General features: G+C 48.8%; 6 protein-coding genes across 6 annotated transcripts; 2 read left to right on the top strand and 4 right to left on the bottom strand.

The window, feature by feature from the left end:
- Positions 1–1024: 1024 nt before the first annotated feature.
- On the top strand, positions 1025–4504 carry BC939DRAFT_465095 (transketolase). The gene is made up of 8 exons (XM_051557457.1): positions 1025–1150; positions 1274–1353; positions 1473–1597; positions 2045–2096; positions 2213–2385; positions 2514–3340; positions 3474–3539; positions 3664–4504. Exons 1-8 carry the CDS (start codon positions 1060–1062, stop codon positions 4293–4295), a joined length of 2046 nt encoding a protein of 681 aa, XP_051407781.1. The 5' UTR covers positions 1025–1059; the 3' UTR covers positions 4296–4504.
- Positions 4505–4562: 58 nt separating this feature from the next.
- On the bottom strand, positions 4563–5917 carry BC939DRAFT_480939 (ATP11 protein-domain-containing protein; the record flags this gene model as incomplete). The annotated part of the gene is made up of 4 exons (XM_051558983.1): positions 4563–4925; positions 5049–5213; positions 5394–5598; positions 5721–5917. The coding sequence occupies 4 exons, from the start codon at positions 5915–5917 to the stop codon at positions 4563–4565; spliced, it is 930 nt and encodes a 309-aa protein (XP_051407780.1).
- A 278-nt stretch (positions 5918–6195) lies between these two features.
- On the bottom strand, positions 6196–7024 carry BC939DRAFT_465092 (cytochrome oxidase complex assembly protein 1-domain-containing protein). Its single transcript, XM_051557456.1, has one exon. The coding sequence runs from the start codon at positions 6932–6934 to the stop codon at positions 6254–6256; it is 681 nt and encodes a 226-aa protein (XP_051407779.1). The 5' UTR covers positions 6935–7024; the 3' UTR covers positions 6196–6253.
- A 1901-nt stretch (positions 7025–8925) lies between these two features.
- Positions 8926–10137, top strand: BC939DRAFT_465091 (uncharacterized protein). Its single transcript, XM_051557455.1, has one exon. The coding sequence runs from the start codon at positions 9053–9055 to the stop codon at positions 10061–10063; it is 1011 nt and encodes a 336-aa protein (XP_051407778.1). The 5' UTR covers positions 8926–9052; the 3' UTR covers positions 10064–10137.
- Positions 10138–10901: 764 nt separating this feature from the next.
- Positions 10902–12608, bottom strand: BC939DRAFT_402301 (uncharacterized protein; the record flags this gene model as incomplete). Its single annotated transcript, XM_051552668.1, has 5 exons — positions 10902–11257; positions 11379–11819; positions 11931–12084; positions 12200–12370; positions 12480–12608. The coding sequence occupies 5 exons, from the start codon at positions 12606–12608 to the stop codon at positions 10902–10904; spliced, it is 1251 nt and encodes a 416-aa protein (XP_051407777.1).
- Positions 12609–13240: 632 nt separating this feature from the next.
- Positions 13241–16277, bottom strand: BC939DRAFT_465085 (uncharacterized protein). The gene is made up of 8 exons (XM_051557454.1): positions 15850–16277; positions 15614–15708; positions 14607–14720; positions 14415–14506; positions 14194–14255; positions 13897–14094; positions 13703–13788; positions 13241–13583 (listed from the first exon to the last, which is right to left on the bottom strand). Exons 1-8 carry the CDS (start codon positions 16049–16051, stop codon positions 13320–13322), a joined length of 1113 nt encoding a protein of 370 aa, XP_051407776.1. The 5' UTR covers positions 16052–16277; the 3' UTR covers positions 13241–13319.
- Positions 16278–16481: the final 204 nt, after the last annotated feature.

Here is a 16481-nt window from a genome sequence, read left to right as displayed (position 1 = left end):
GTCAACAATGAACAACGCAAGTTTTGTTGCAGCTGGACCAAGAGGCGGTCTTCTTTTCCTTTCCTTTTCAACAGCGATACCCGCGTCAATTAATTATGGCGTTTCATACTTCATATAACTACAACATATTTCATATTCACGAAAAAAAAGTCCTAAGATTGCACGCGTGCATGCTCTGAGGGTTAAACTATAATTTTTACGCCGTTTTGATTTGTTGACGTTCAGGCAGAGCCTTCCCTTCGAATGGACGTCTTTACACGCACTCTAACGATGCTCCTAGATAGTCGTCCTTAGCTTTCTTTCATTCTTTGATTCATTTATTCATTCTTCTTTCTTTCTTCATCCTCATGGTTCTTTTTGTCACCCTTTCTTTGGTCCTTCCTGTTGTCCTTTCCTTGACCCTTTCCTTGATCCTTTCTTTGATCCTCACCCTGGTGCTTTTATTCCTGCTTCCGCGCTTTTTTTTGTTTATATTTTTCAAGTATGCAAAGTATCAGGTTGAGCATTGGCCACCCTTCAAACCCCTTCCTATTCGTCTTTCTTTCCTTCTCCACATTTTATATATCTTCCCTCTTGCAATGCCGATCTCTTGCCGCTGTCGATCCCCCAAGTACGCTGCTTTCATGCTCTGGCCTGATGACTATTATTGCCATCATAATCACTCCCCTTTCAGCTGGATACCCAGCCCATTAGTCAGGGTTTCTTCCCATCTCCTCAGTCCAGCACGGCTTACTGATATCGCTAACTGTTTTGTATGCTTATCGCAGGTGCGTTGGTAGTTATTTTCAAGGCTTGTAACGCCATGGCGCCTTTGAAAAGTGTCTGATTTTCTGAAAGTTCATTATTAATCGTACTATCCCATGGTAGCGATGTATGGGTTTCAGCGGATGACGAACACTTACCAATCCATGACCTCGATTGCTGCAGCACATGGAAACACAAACCCCTGCCAGGGGAAGGAATAAGCCACCAATCAAATTGTAGTTTAAATTGAACGTGAGGAGACAATCATTCCTCTTCACCTCAGTCCCTTCTTTTCTTCAAACCCACAACGCCAATATGAGCTTCACCCAGGACGACACCCATGCCATCAACACCATCCGTGTGCTCGCTGCGGACACTGTCTTCAAGAGCAACTCTGGTCACCCTGGTAAGCTCATTCACTCATTCACCGAATGAGGGACGCGTTCAGTTCGCGATCAGTTTCCATGTCTCAGGCGAGCAATTGAATTTAATCCTATGGCTACCCGCCCTGTTTCTTTGCAATCGAAAGGTGCCCCCATGGGTTGCGCTCCCATGGCGCACTTGCTCTTCGCGCATTACATGAACTACAACCCCAAGAATGCCAAGTGGGTAAGTCAGAAAAGGACTTTTCTCTTTTTTATTTTGAATGATCGATCGGCGAAGAATGCGAACTGATGAAAGCAATTGCTTCGGTTTACCATTACTTTTGGTCCATTGGGATACTCCAGGCCAAGCGCGATCGCTTCGTCTTGTCGAACGGACATGCCTGTGCCCTCCAGTACATCTTGCTCCACTTGGCTGGTTACCCTACCAGCATGGATGACTTGAAGGCCTTCCGCCAGCTCAACAGCAAGTAAGGAAACCTCTTTTCATTCCTGCGGTCTTTTTGCTTCGCATGGCAGCCCCTTCCCTTTCCCCCTTGTCTATGGCTGTCCTACTCCCGATAACATGCAACGAATGGTCGACGGCGGGGGCTGGGGGAATGGGAGCGCCCAAAGAAGTTCCCTGATCTTTGCATGTTATTTTCCTCCTTCGATGTGTCACCCAGTTTTTTTTTTCTGTGCCAGTCCCATGAAATCAGATTCCGCCCGTCGTATGCGTTGTGTACCCATACTTTTCCAAACCCCGTTTTTTTTTATCCCACTCCTTCCATCTATCTTTCTTGGGGCAGCTAAGCGAAAAGGATACCCAGCAAACCATTGTCGTTTATCACATTCACGTTTCGCATGGTGTGCTGCATTCTTTGGTTAATGAATGTCCACTAATGCGTTTGAGCCTGTGCCACGTCTGTGCTCTACAGGACCCCTGGCCATCCTGAGTCACATATTACCGTCGGTATCGAGGTCACCACCGTAAGTCCTCGCCGGAATGTTTAGAGCCCCCTTAAATATCGTGCTGGTGTCCGTGTATGACTCCAAGACTCATTCGGTTGACCAATTCTTCATTGTGCGGCGTATCTCAATCATAGGGTCCTCTTGGCCAAGGTTTCGCTAACGCCGTCGGTTTGGCCATCGGTGAGGCTCATATGGCTGCTACCTTCAACAAGCCCGGCTACGAGCTCTTCGACAACTACACCTACATGATCACTGGTGACGGATGCTTGCAGGAGGGTGTTGCCAGCGAGGCTGCCTCCCTTGCTGGGTAAGTTTTTATCTCCTCCGTCCGTTCTACCCCACATCGATCGGCCAGCATTTATCAATTGAGATAACAGGGCAGCTCAACATTTTTTTCTCTCTTTATCTTATGCCTGTTAATTGCGCCCCCAACAGTCACTTGCAGTTGGGCAAGTTGATTGCTCTCTACGACGACAACCACATCACCATTGACGGCGAAACCGAGGTCTCCTTCACTGAGGATGTTGTCAAGCGTTTCGAGTCCTATGGCTGGCACGTCATCGTCGTCAAGGACGGCAACAGCGATTTGGAGGGCATTGCTCACGCCATTGAGGAGGCCAAGAAGGTCACCAACAAGCCCTCTTTGATCAAGGTCTACACCACCATCGGTTTCGGTTCCTTGATGCAGGGTACTGAGAAGGTTCACGGATCACCCCTCAAGGCTGACGATATCGTCCAGTTGAAGAAGAACATGGGCTTCAACCCCGAGGAGACCTTCGCCGTCCCTCAGTCGACCTATGATCTTTACCACGCCAGGGCTGCCAAGGGTGCTGCCCTCAACCAGGAGTGGGACGCTCTTGTTGAGAAGTACTCTGCTGAATACCCCGAGCTCAGCGCTGAACTCAAGCGCCGCTTGAACAAGGACTTGCCCGAGGACTGGGCCAAGGCTCTGCCTCGCTTCACCCCTGCTGACAAGCCCGTTGCCACCCGCAAGCTGTCCGAGGCTGTCTTGAACAAGGTCGCTGACCTCTTGCCCGAGTTGATGATCGGCTCAGCTGATTTGACTGGATCTAACTTGACCCGCTGGAAGACCGCTGTCGACTTCCAGCCCGATAACTCTGGCATCGGTAACTATGCCGGACGCTACCTTCGCTATGGTGTCCGTGAGCACGGCATGTCGGCTATTATGAACGGTTTGGATGCCTATGGTGGAATCATCCCCGCCGGCGCCACCTTCCTCAACTTCATCAGCTATGCCTCTGGTATGTCTCTTCGCGCACTATCTCCTTTTGTGTTGCTTGCTTTGAACGCACTTTATTTTTTTTTCCCCCTTTCCTTCTGTATGAAATCAGTTATGCTAACGTATTTTTTTTTCTACGTCTTTGTGATGAATAGGCGCTGTCCGCCTGTCCGCTCTTTCTGGACACCGTGTCATCTACATCATGACCCACGACTCCATTGGTATGTGTTGATTCGATTCACCCTACTTACAGCACTTCCTCTGCACATAACTTCATCTTGTACATTTGTAAAGGAGCAATCAAGGCAGGATCTGTACTGACCTGGACCCTTCTGATTGTACTAGGTTTGGGAGAGGATGGTCCTACTCACCAGCCTATTGAGACCATGGCTATGATCCGTGCTACCCCCAATCTTGTTGACTTGCGTCCTGCTGACGGTAACGAGACCTCGGGAGCCTACTTGTTCGCCATCACTGCCAAGCACCGTCCCTCGGTTTTGGCCTTGACCCGCCAGGACTTGCCCCAGCTCGAGGGTTCCTCGATCGAGAAGACCCTGCACGGAGGATATGTTCTTCAGGAGGTTGAGGGCGCCGATGTCACCCTGGTCGGAACTGGATCTGAGGTCTCGCTGTGCGTTGACGCTGCCAAGTTGTTGGCTGAGCAGGGTATCAAGGCCCGTATTGTCTCGATGCCCTCGACCACCTTGTTCGATGAGCAGTCGCACGAGTACAGGGCCTCGGTCTTCATTGATGGTGTCCCCACTGTTGCTGTTGAGGCCATGACCACCTTTGGCTGGGACCGCTACGCACATGAGTGCATCGGTATCGATACCTTTGGTGCCTCGGGTCCTTTCAAGGAGGTCTACAAGCACTTTGGACTCGTTCCTGATGTGGTCGCGGGCAAGGTCGAGAAGATTGTTGCCTTCTACAAGAAGGAGGGCTATGTCCCCTCGCTTGTTCGCAAGTACTTTCACTAAATGTGTGAGGGTACCGGTGGGAGCGGGAGAGGAGTAACATAGAACGTCTTGATGACACCCTTCCTCCATTTCTTTCTCTTCACTCCTTCTCTCTCTTTTTCTCTCCTTCATCCTTCCGTTTATCCCTACGCATCCTACACCATTCTCGATAGAGATGAATAACCATTGTTAAAAGCACGTTGTAAATAAAAAAAAGTAATTTTTTTCAAGTCTTGATTCTCAAATGTGAGATGGTTTTCGAATGTCCAAGTGGTTTATTATCTATCCTTATCCAGAGATCTCTGTTAACTCGATCAACTTTTCGTGCGAAAACTGTTCGGGTCTTTTATGAAAGTCGTGCAAGAGCTGGAGTTTCTCCTTGTGATCGCTGACATAGTACTGCTGCAGACCGAATGTCAAGATCTGGGCCTGGTCCGGGGTGAGGATACGGGGGTCGGTCGAGATGGATCCGTTCATGAGGACGATATTCTTGGAATCGATCAGCTCTGGGTAGTGAGTGAGGGTCAAGAAGGGACGGGCGTTCTCTCCGTGGGTCTTGTATTCGAGCAAGGAGGTGAAGATCACCTGATGGAAAGAAAACTGCAGCAAGTAGAACTCCACGCCGTCGCCGTGGGACAGTGGCAGCAGGAACTATTTTTTTTTTTTTTTTTTTGTTTCAAGAACAAAAAGCGATAGACGTATTTCGTTTTTAGTAACAATAAACAATATGGAGAAGATGTTGAAGAACCTGAGAAAGATGGATAAGAACTGTACCAGTGGGTATTCCTTGGACCGAGCCAGCATCTTTCTGTAGGTGTCCGCAGGCACGACGGCCGAGATGGTGTCCTCCTGATCGATGTGCTTTTGAATCCAGATCTTGCCGATATCCTCTACGTTCAAATCCTTAACCAACTCCAGCTTCATGATCTTGTCCAGTGACTAATGTAGATATACGCACAACGTAGATAATGTAGTAGAGCAGGTCAGCGATATGAGATCCCCGATTCCTCCTTGTCATGGTCGAGTGGATAATCGATCCTCACACTCATGTTCATTTTTTTTTTTTTTTTTTTTTTTTTTTTCAGTTCTGCAAGCTGATAAGCAAGGATCAACACGTACAGGATTTCCAGATTCCGAAGCTTTTGAAGGATCGACAGTAGCGTTAGCGGTGGGGGTTGATGCATCCTTGGTCTTCTCCTGACCCTGCTGTTCTACACTCCTGCTCTCTTCAACCTTGGGCTCCTGGGGCAGCACATTCTTGAACGCCGTCTGAGTAACTGGGAGCACCTTTGCCTTCAACTCCTCGATGGTCGAAACACCCTCCCTATCAAAATTCGCATAGTAAAAATCCTCTGTTAGTCAATAATTCTCAGAGGCCACAAAGGAGGGTCAAGTGGATGGGGGGTTGTTGAGGAAGCCATCCATAGGAACCTCGACTTCTCTTACTCTTGTGCCTTGCGCTTCAGCTTTTCGGCGTATTTTTGTGTGTAGTCAACATGTTTTGAGCGGAAGAAGATACGACCGTTGGCAATGGTCGCGAGTTTTGAGGACTGAGAGGAAGGATAGATAGAGGTACGGAGCCGTGGTGAGGCAGCCCCAAAACGGGAGGATGCTGCGAAGAGGGAGCGGAAAGCTGATGCCATGGTCTGCAGAAAGAGTTGAGTGGAGGGAGAATGGAGAGGACGAATGAACATAAATGAACCTTGGTTCCCCCTGAAACGAAGATCTGTTTTCATGAGTAACAAGCCACCTCTTGGTACCTGCGCTCCTCCCCCGCCCCCCCCAGGCTTCGGAACGGGTCTCTCTGGTTGGACAAGAAGCAATTGAGCCTTGGGAAAGCCTTTTGCAAATATCATATATTGAAACTGGCTCCGTTTTATAATATCCTCGCTGTAGCTAATTGCAAGGATTCGGTATGGAGTCATGGATCGAACATTATATCTTTATTCTTTCACTATGTGGATATTTTCTTGTCTCCTTCAGAACTGGTTGTTTGTAAGTTCAGGCAAGAGCATATGCTCTCCCAGGGGCACACACGTCCCATCGGGCATCGTCAGCGTAAAGTCCGTGGTCACCCACTGCTTCGCCGGACGGACCGCCACAAAATGTACTCTTCCCTCGGCTTTATCCCCCCGGACCTGGTATTCGATATCGACCCGTCCCTTCAGATGGGCAACCGTACCCGAGATCCAGGGCCAGCTCTTGTTCGTGAAATCAATATTATCACCGAGCAATTCCTGTGCCTTGGTATCGAACTTGACATTGAAGAGTGTACCTCGGACGATGCTCGTGCCCTGACGTTGGTGATTCGCGGCTACGGCCACGGATCCAGCCCAGAAGGAGACACCAAGGACGCCGAGGAGGATGTAGAGAGGCGTGCGCGAGGCCACACTAGGGAGTTGAGTTGTTTGAGCCCTGAACTGGGGGCTGTGTTGGGACTGGTTGAGGCCTGAGGTGCTTTTGAAGGTAGGGTTTTGAATAAAAGTCGAGGTCGGTTTCGAGGGGTTGCTGTTGGTCGTGGTGGATGTGTAGGATCGGAGGGAGGCGTGATTAGCAAAAGAGAACCGGGTGCGGGATGCAGCAGCTGTCCGGGAGCTGTTCAGAAGTGAGCGCTGAAGACCAAGAGTCATGGCGGTGTTGAGTCGTGAGCAGGATGCCATGGTGTGTATGAGCGATGAAGGTGGAGCTGGATCGCTGATCAGTGTTAGGAAGTAAAGACGAGAAGGAAAGAGAGTTTCGCGGTCACATCCGGGGGAAGCGTGAAAAAAAACCTTGTTCCTGAAACACGCCTGGACGCGTTTGAAACACCTTTATCTGGTGGAGTATGGGGACGCATGCCCTGATGAAGCAGTTCTTTGCGTCCTGGGTTTATACACTTAGTGTCAACGCTCGCTCGCTGTCAACGGTTGTTGACATTCATTGCCGCCATCTATGAGCACCAACTGCGGCTGCGGATAATAATGAGAACAAATGACATCCGTCATCATGGTTAAGAGCACCGCCAAGGGCTGGGCTGTGTGCACAGTAAACACTCCTTGTTAGGCCAACAACACCAATAGAGACAGCAAACACAGCTGCTGCTGCGGATGGTAACCTTTATCTGCGCAGTAGGATATGTCCATCTACGCCAGGGTAGGACGCAGTAAGCTACGAGGGACAACGGTCGAAGGGGAGAATGCAGGCCCATCAGAATCATTGGATTTTTCTTTGTTTCCACATCTTTTACCACTATTCTTCCTCGCATTCTGCTGCTGCGCATCTCGTTGCTCATCCTGAATCTGGACTCATTCTGACAAACCAACCCAAAAGTGATGTAGATTCAAAAAACTGCTGAACACTTGCTTGGCACAGCACAGTCGACTCTCCCCTTTTTTTCGATCGTGTTTTCACTCCGCCCAGAGCTCAATTGCCGCGGACAGCCATAGCCAACGACGAAAAGCAAAAAAAAAAAAAAAAAAAAAAAAAGGCGGCCTTCAATGTATTCGTGCTAACATTTTCCTTCGACATTGTACAAGAGCAAAGTACTCTGGGAATGTGGGTATGCAGTGTGAATTGATGGAGTGGAGAGGCGCTGTTCAACAGACCGCCATCACAAACTTGACAGATACACTCGGCCATTGAAGATAACAGGAATGCATTGAGCGCCTGAAAATAGATAGGTAGGTAGGGTTGTTGTTGCTGGCACAAATGGCTAATGGCCAGTGGTCAGTCGCATTCATCCAGGTAGGAGGATGACAGATCAGTTCAGGCAACACGGGCTAAGCGTAATTCGAATAAGGAATGTTTGAATTGAATTCAATTGCTGCACACGAGCCGCGTTTTTCTGTGCTGCGGGATGCCAAGTACAGAATAAGTAATTGAAGTTCCTTGGTAACCTCTTATTTCCGATAGGGCCATTGCCATTTCTCACTTCCTTGTCAACGCTTGCTCTTGCTATTGCCACTGTTATTGTTATTGTTATTGTTATTGGATCCCTTTCGACCCACTACCGTTGTTATTCAACCTGAATGAATTATGGGGAGAAAAAGTATATATGACTCTCGCTGCCCGCCTCATTACCATTCACCATTAGCCATTAGGCAATTCCACTTTGCGCACACTTCCAAAACACTCCCCATTCCACCCACCTCATAGTCATCGTCTGACGCATTGCACTCTCAACCCTCTTTTCGAATCACGGATTTCGAATCTCGTCTTTGGTAATGCATTAACTGGAGCCGCCCGTGCGAAAGGCGCTGCTTGTCTATATTAAGTTGTGTGGTGCCATGCTTGTCTCCCCCCTGGAACACATTGAATTACACGTCTAGGCACCGCGTTCCTCATTTTGACTACCCTCTCCAATTACCCAGTTCCTCCTTTAATCGCCTGCCGCCATGGACCCACCGAACCCTCTTAACATGCCTGAGATCATCACCTTGATCGGCCATTGTCTCCCGCTCTGGAAGTACAGTGAGCGCCTGGGTTTTTACGACTACACTCCCAAGACACTGCTCTCCTGCACGGCCGTCAACAGCACATGGCGCGACGCCCTTTTACCGGTAATCTGGTACGTCTACAGCGGGTTCGTGATGCGGTCGATCCCCAAGGAGGTCATAATCAAGAACAGTCGGTTCTTCCGCGTCTTCTTCTACGATCGATCCTTCTCTGGCCCATTTGAGTGTATCCACCTCAGAGCCCTGAACATCTCCTGGTGGAATCGGGAACTGTTGCCACTGGTCGAGGCCAATGCTGGAGCGCTCGAGAACCTGGTCCTCAAGGGCTCGACCTCACCATCGCCGATGCGGGCCATGACCCTGCCCAGCCTTGACTACGATTTGTTCATGAGAATGACCTCGACTCTCGAGGAATTGCAGCTCTCCCATTGGACCCTGTCTGGCCGTCAATTCGTCAAATTCTTGCGCGCGTGCAAGAGACTGAGCCATCTGGTCTTTGTGGCGATCGAATGGACTGATCCTGCACTCGTAGATCCTCAATATCATCTCCAGGCGGTCCAAGGGTTGACAGATCTTCAATTGGACATCAGCGTATCTAAGAAGGATGCCTTTGTGGATCTAATTCGATCCTGCCCCGATCTGAAACGCTTCTCACTCTATTCCGAGAGCGCTGACGATGCACGAACGCTGATCCCGGTCCTGCGAGAGAGCTGTCCCAAGCTCATGGCCATCGAGTACGTGGCACGATTCAGCTCGGCTCTAAACGGGTATGACCTGCTCTCAGATACAGAGTACTCGGACCTGGTGCTCTGCTCCGGCCGGATAGAATCGCTCAAAGTCGATATTCCCTGTCTAGACAACGCCATGACCAAGGCGCTCATCACACAGTCCTCAACCTTAACCTCGCTCACATTGAGCTTCATCAGCCTTCGGAGTGTGCCCATGATCGATGCTGAGAACATCTGTCTAATCTTGAGGCACTGCATTCGTCTCCGAAACCTATCGCTCTTGTTCAATCCACATTCGCTCGGCAAGAATGAGACGTTGAGGATATTTGACCAGCCCTGGTCGTGCGTAGAGCTTGAAACCTTGGAGTTGACAGATGTCAGCATGGCGATGGAGCACGGATCGCCCTCAAACGATCCTCAGCCGCCACCACTGCAGCTCCAGCCATACCAATGGAGACTAGGTTCAGCACCACAACTGATTCCTATCGACGGAAATAGAGTAATCCGATACGGATCGATGACAAAACAAAAGCTCTTTCAACAGGTTCGCATGCTGCCAAAGCTGACGAGGTTGAGCCTGAACCATATTACGTACTCGGTGGATGGGTTTGGGAGCAGTTCTGGTTGAGAGTGAAGGACCCCAGATCTTCCCAGGGATGCTCAGGATAACAAAAGAATGCATAGTCATCATATAAGAGGCGGTTATAAAAATATAAGGTTATATTGTAAAAAAACATTTCGTCGTTCTCGTATTGGTGTCCTACTCTTTTTAATAACCTTGCAGTCCCACCATGACCTTTGGACACCTAGTCTTTTATCGATAAGGCCCGTCATTAATCATCTTTCTCGGTGGAGCGAGTCGGTAATACCTTTAGAAATAGTCCTAGGGAACGGAAAATTCGATTTCTCCAGCTCAAGCGTAGATTTAATAATGGCTAGCTTGTGTATTTATTTGTTTGTTTGTTTGGCATATTTTCATAACGGTTTAGACGATCTGGGAATGCATGCATGCATGCATGACCTCCAGCCTAACGTTCACTCACCACCAATGACGCGTCAATAATTAGGAGAAAAAAAATCAATTGGACTGTATTGCACATCAAACGAAAAAAAAAAAAAAAAAAAAAAAAGATCTTGCAGCCATCCAACGGCGCAAGCATTCCGTCGAGACTCTGGTTCTGAGTGGTCCGGGTGATACCGCTGCAGTAAATGGATTCAACCAACCGTTTCTTGAGCGACGAAAATAAGTCGCTATAAAGATAAAATAAATGCAATGTAGACATATTTTGGGGCAACGCCGCCAGTGCTTCTTTACTTCCAAATCTCAGAACACACAACGAAGTCTGACCATGGACACCATTCCATTGCTGCACATCCCTGGCCATAGCGGCTACTTTATTCATCTTTATTTACACCTTCATTATTCTATTCAGAACAACCTAATGTTCTGAATAGATATAACCCGTCTATTGAGCCGCCTCGAACTCACGCTTAACGCTCTTCAAGAAGCCCTCGTCTAGAATGCACTCTAGCCCAGTTATGGCCAGACCCTTGGCAGCCCTCATGGTCGCAATATGACCTATCGGCTGAGCGGCAGCTGCAGCAAAGTCCTTAGTATGCAAATTGATTGACGGATCTTCCTTGCCTTCCAGGTTTAGGATGTTAAACATTGGATGGATCCCGGGAAGGGCGTACGTCACGTTGCCCATGTCTGTCGATCCAGATACTTTGGACAGCTGTTCCTCCTTCGAAGGATAGTGCACGCCCTGGGCGTTCATGTACTGTTCGAACTTGCGGGTTAGATGACCGTTCGTCCTAATGTCTATTGTCGAGAAGAAAAAAAGTTTTGTTGTCAAAACGCGAGTATCAAAATGTTTTCTGAAACGTAAGAAAAACGGTGTTCTTCACTATGGCGGCGCAAATTTTATCAACATCGTACATACCCTTGTAAGGATTACCCCAAGTCAGCTTAACGGTGCATCCTGTTGCAGTAGCTGCGCCCTTAAAAATCTTCTCGACCCTCTTCTTCAACACCTTGACCTCCGAGTACTTGGGCGCGCGCACCGTATAAGTCGAACGCGTGTAATCCGGAATGATATTCGCGGCCTTGCCACCATCCTTAATGATTCCATGGACGCGCTGTTGAGGCCGCATCTGCTGACGCATCAGACCAATATTCGTGTAAGTCAAGACAGTAGCGTCAAGGGCATTGATACCCTCCCAGGGCGAAGCTGAAGCGTGTGAGGCCTTTCCAAAGAACTCGACATCGACGGTATCGAGGGCCAGGAAGGCGGGGTAGATGACATCAGAGCTCGAGCCGTGAAGCATCATACAGACATCCACGTTCTTGAACGCGCCCTTCTCCAGCATCACGATCTTTCCGCCTATGCGATGGTGAAGGTGAAAGAAGTTCTTTGGTTGTAAGATAGTGTGCGGCTATGACGAGGAAGTTACATGTGTAGAGTGATCAATAAGCACGGTATGTTTTTCCTCACCTGAGGTCTCTTCGGCGGGTGTGCCAAACAGCTTTACCTCAGCTTGGAGGTTAAATTTCTCGATGACGGCCTTAAGGCCGATAGCTGTCGCCACACCAGAGATAGCAATCAAGTTGTGACCACAGGCATGTCCGATCCCGGGCAGGGCATCATACTATCACGCGAAAAAAGGGTGCCAAGGTGAACATTCAGCTTCCAGTATTCAGGACTCCGTAATAAAAAATTGATCATTTTTGAAAGAAAAGAAAAAAAAAAAAAAAAACACTCACTTCAGAGCAGATACCGATGGTGACCTTGTCCGAGCTTCCCGCCCTGGCGACGAACGCCGTGTCCAATCCATAGGCCTTGCGCTCAACCTGGAAGCCCTTCTTCTCCAGGTAGTCCGTCAGAAGCGCATGGGCCTTGTACTCCTCATAACTCAGTTCTGGGTTCTCATGAAGCTGGTTACAACGTAACGTGGACGCGTTAATAATTATCCTGGTAGCTCCGTTTTCGATTCATAATTTAAAAGAGGATCAGGGTCCTCGCTTGATATGCATACACACACACCTTCAAACTGATCTCGCGAAGCTCTTTAGAAACAGATCCGATAGCTTGCTCGATCGTTTTAGCAAGTTCATCCTGCTCCCAAAGCACAGACAGCTGAGTCTCGTTGTTGCTGACCAAAAGCTGGCTCATGTCCTGTTGCAAAGAGTCGTATGCTGGTAGGAAGGACGAGATCAGGGTGCTGTTGCTGCCATTGTTATTGTTGGTCATCTCGCCATACGCCTGGACGTCCTTCTCCTAATCACCAAGAATTGGACATGCGTATGGGCAAAAAAAAAAAAAAAGAGTGAACAAAGGCTGTGCAATCCATTCTTTCAATGGCTCGGCATTGCTGGGACAAATCACTCAATGGTTCTCAGAGGTGGCCTCTACGCCCAGCAATAAAGACTTTACGCTGTTGATCTGCTCCTGGTTGCCGGAGTCGTTGGTGCTATTGCCAAAGAGACCCTTGAAGATATCAAGACATCCAGCGCTAGCGGTCGCCTGTGGAGGCGATAAAGGCGAAGAGGTGGAACCGGTTTTCTCAGAGGACATTGCGTGGAGGAGCCAGAATGAGAATGAGGGTGAGAATGAGAGAATGAAGTTGAGAGAATGGAGAAGAGCAAGGAAAAGGACCATGGGAACAAACACATTCTTCTGCAAAGCGCTGGGAGCAATTGGCCCGGTTTGCGAATAAGGTTACTGCATTGATTTCCTGAAAAGGCGCCGTTGTCGTTTCAGCCGTGAAACGGAATCGTCGCCAATGCATCGTTAGCATGATACGACCAATCTATTCGTCTTTTGTGTTCTTTATTTGTTTTATATATTTACTTAGAATTAATCCACTTTCGTCGTCGTCATTCTCTAGTCGCGTGGCCAGATACCCAGATCCTGGAAATCTGTGATGATCTCACGAAGACTCTCCGTCGTCAACTTGGGGTGTTCGTATGTGAATCCGGTGGCTGTGCAGATCTTGGTGCCGTCCAACGAAACGGCATTGTTGTAGAGCAATTCCTGGTCCAGGTATGGCGTCAAAGGCGATGTCTTGATGTTATATGCTTTCAAGATATCGGACCATGGTGCCAAGTGCATCTCGTTGATCTCTTCTGTTGCTCCCGACATGTCCAGCTGTTGTGTAGGTAGTCATTGGAAGAGTTAGTTAGCACCGGGCTGTTTCGTACATTCTTGCGCTAAAATGCTCAAGATCGGCATCATTGTGGAGGAGAAGCTAGAATTGCCGTGATTACCTTGACCATTTGGGAGACAATTGTTCCCTGGAATCCAGTCTCAATGCCGAAAATAGCGCGAATGTGAGTGTTGATAGCTTCCTGGTCTGTGTAGACGAACAGAAAATAAGCACAAACATGTCAGTAGACGCTCATCAGTAACTGATTCCGGTATGAACAGCATTGATTGACCGATGTTCCACAACTAAACGTACCAGTGTCGTTATCGTCTGCGAGGTTGAAGATGACGGGGGTTCCCTGCTTGTCGTTGCTGACATACCAGTTGGCAGAGTGCCAGACTGCCCTTGAGACGTCGTCGACATGGACGGTGTTGATGCGCAGGTCTTTTGTCCACAAGAACTCCATCTTTTTCTTCAAGTGCTGGTATACGCGACCGCAGATCAGTCTGGGAGCTGTTTGGTACATTGACAGGAGAAATAAAGCATATTAGCGATCCAGACGAGAATGGTGAGTCATAATGGGATCTTCTGGCCGGTCAATGCCCCACGTACTGAGTCCACCCGTGGCGCCGGTTCCGTAGATGACTGCAGGGCGAAGGATGATTAAATTCAGTCTACGGCAAGGAGCGAATTAATAAATGGTTAGCACGTGGCGTGTTGTTGTTTTTTGGCCATGTCCATGATCCGCATGACATCATGCAGCCGCTAGTGGCGATCAATGGTCCAGGTACATCGACTGAGATAAAAAGGCTAATGATCGGTTCAACCCCTACCCTTCCATATTTTGGAGCTCGTTATCGACCTTCAGCTTGTACTGGGCCATCTGGTTCCAGGGCTTTGTCTTCGAGTCTTCCTTGCTTGCGGTCTAAAGCGTTAATGCAGGACGTATCCATGAGCGATCTGGTTCTGCTCCAGAGATATTATGGAGATTAAACTAAATAAATCACAGTGCCCGAGTGACTTACCCCGGTGCTCTCGTAAATATCGCCTGTTGAGATCTGGACAAAGACCTTGGCATTCCTCTTGACGGCTTCCTTTGCACAGTTGATCGACAGCCTGTAGATGCGGTCCTCATAAATCTAGCGAGAACAAAAAAGATTGATTTGATCAGGCATCCGTCTTTTTTTCTTTCTGGTTCACTGCCGATATGGCAGTCCAGACTGACGAGAATAGAGTTCGGCGTGGTACAAGAGATGAGACTATGCGGAATTTTTGATTCTTTTTTTCCAGGGGAATGTGAAAAAAAGAAAGAACCAGCATCCTGCGCAAAAAAACAGGGGCAGGAGAGGAAGATCGCTTGCATCCACGGAATGTCCTGTCCAACAAATAGGCGGCCGTTGCTCACCCAACAAGCATCGGCATTGTGGATATGAAAAAGGCGTTTGCCCTCGAGATTCTGTATCCCAATTGTAATGAATAGAGAAAAAAAGTTGCGTCCGCCACATGCTCCGTTATGGTTTCGCTTTCTTCTCGAATCGTCCCATCCAATGGCGTGGTTGTAAACCTTTCCAGTTACCATTGGAAAAAAACCCCCCACTTCCGGCTGGACAATCTCCATGACGCCCGTGGCACTACCGTAGGATCTGGATCGCATTTCCCCTCCTTCCCTCCCTCCCTCTCTTCCCTCTCCTCTTGACCTATTTCTCTCTCGCTTTCCCTATTTTTACCCCTTGATCCTCAAGGTTCTGTAACAAGGCTTATGGCATCAAGACCACAAGTATGCTTATTTTTTTATGACATCCGACGGCATCCCAAGGTTTGGCTCCTCTTTCGCTCTCAGCTTGAAAGAAAAAAGCAGGGAAAGGAGCAGAAAGAGATCATCGGGACATGCAACCCGGATTTTCTCACAGTCCGACGCAAAAGGCTCTGTCTTTTTTTTTTTTTCCCTCTCTCAGCCACCAGTTCTTGTGGGTGCATGCATGGCGAAGAGTTCTATTCAGTTGTTCTAGAATTCGACAACTTAATATCTTACCTCCTCCGGTTGAGAGAATTTGGTCTCAGCTGCGAAGTTTACCACATAATCGAATGAGGAACCATCGGCGCGGGTGAAGCACTTTTCGACAGAGGCTGCGCGAATGAAAAAAAAAAAAAAAAAAAAGATAATATCATAAGGGATAAGCAATTGCCGAATGCAATTAAGTGTATTCGGGAATAGGGGGTGGGGAACAATAGACAGACGTTGCAGGGAGGTTGACAAAGGGGATTTACCTGTGTTGGAGAGATTGCCCTGCATGAATTCGACCTTCTCAAAGGCAGCCTGGAACCGCTTGTTGAGATAGGCAGTCTGGGGGAGGACCTTGTCGATAACTCTGATCTCGGCAGCGAGGTTGTTCTCTACCAGATAGGCGACAAAGTTGCGACCGACGAAGCCGACCCCGCCGAGGACCAGGACTGTGGGTTGTGGGGACATGGTATTGTTAGTGTGAAAAATATGCTTGGGGGGATGGACGAAAGTGGAGGAATGAGAGGAATGAGAGGCGAGTTGGGATGAGAAGTCGGAGGGGTTGATCAGCAAAGACAGGATATGTTCTGGGAAGAGTTGGGAGTGGGGGAGGAAAGAAAGGAGAGAAGGAAGTAAAGACGAGCACGCGGCGGAGGTGCTTCTTTTAGTGTTCTGTTGAGCATCTCAGCTTCTTCCCTGCGGAGAAGAGGGGGGACATGCTGCACGATGCAGGACCCACCCGTAACAATTTGTCCAACCCAACTCGCCTCCGCCTCTGCCCTCTGCTGCAAGGGTTGTCGTCATGCACGCTAGTCCGCCCACTTCCCACTCCCCACTCCCCAATTGGCAATGCCGCCCCTGTCTGTCCCTGGAGATGCACGCATGTTGTTTTTCCTGT

The sequence above is a fragment of the Gamsiella multidivaricata genome (genome assembly GCF_025024155.1).
Source record: "Gamsiella multidivaricata strain RSA 2152 chromosome Unknown BC939scaffold_87, whole genome shotgun sequence".
NCBI classification, from domain to species: Eukaryota; Fungi; Mortierellomycota; class Mortierellomycetes; order Mortierellales; family Mortierellaceae; genus Gamsiella; species Gamsiella multidivaricata.
Note: the sequence above shows the minus strand (reverse complement) of the source record. Positions and strands in the feature narration are given on the sequence as shown.

Coding starts and splice junctions, on each gene's coding strand:
- BC939DRAFT_465091 (XM_051557455.1), top strand. CDS start 9,053: ATGCGGGCCATGACCCTGCCCAGCCTTGACTACGATTTGTTCATGAGA.
- BC939DRAFT_465085 (XM_051557454.1), bottom strand. CDS start 16,051: ATGTCCCCACAACCCACAGTCCTGGTCCTCGGCGGGGTCGGCTTCGTC. Junction 15,709..15,849: donor GGGCAATCTCTCCAACACAG/GTAAATCCCCTT, acceptor TCATTCGCGCAG/CCTCTGTCGAAAAGTGCTTC. Junction 14,721..15,613: donor AATTCTCTCAACCGGAGGAG/GTAAGATATTAA, acceptor TGTTCTCGCTAG/ATTTATGAGGACCGCATCTA.
- BC939DRAFT_465092 (XM_051557456.1), bottom strand. CDS start 6,934: ATGGCATCCTGCTCACGACTCAACACCGCCATGACTCTTGGTCTTCAG.
- BC939DRAFT_465095 (XM_051557457.1), top strand. CDS start 1,060: ATGAGCTTCACCCAGGACGACACCCATGCCATCAACACCATCCGTGTG. Junction 1,354..1,472: donor ACCCCAAGAATGCCAAGTGG/GTAAGTCAGAAA, acceptor GGGATACTCCAG/GCCAAGCGCGATCGCTTCGT. Junction 3,540..3,663: donor CATGACCCACGACTCCATTG/GTATGTGTTGAT, acceptor TGATTGTACTAG/GTTTGGGAGAGGATGGTCCT.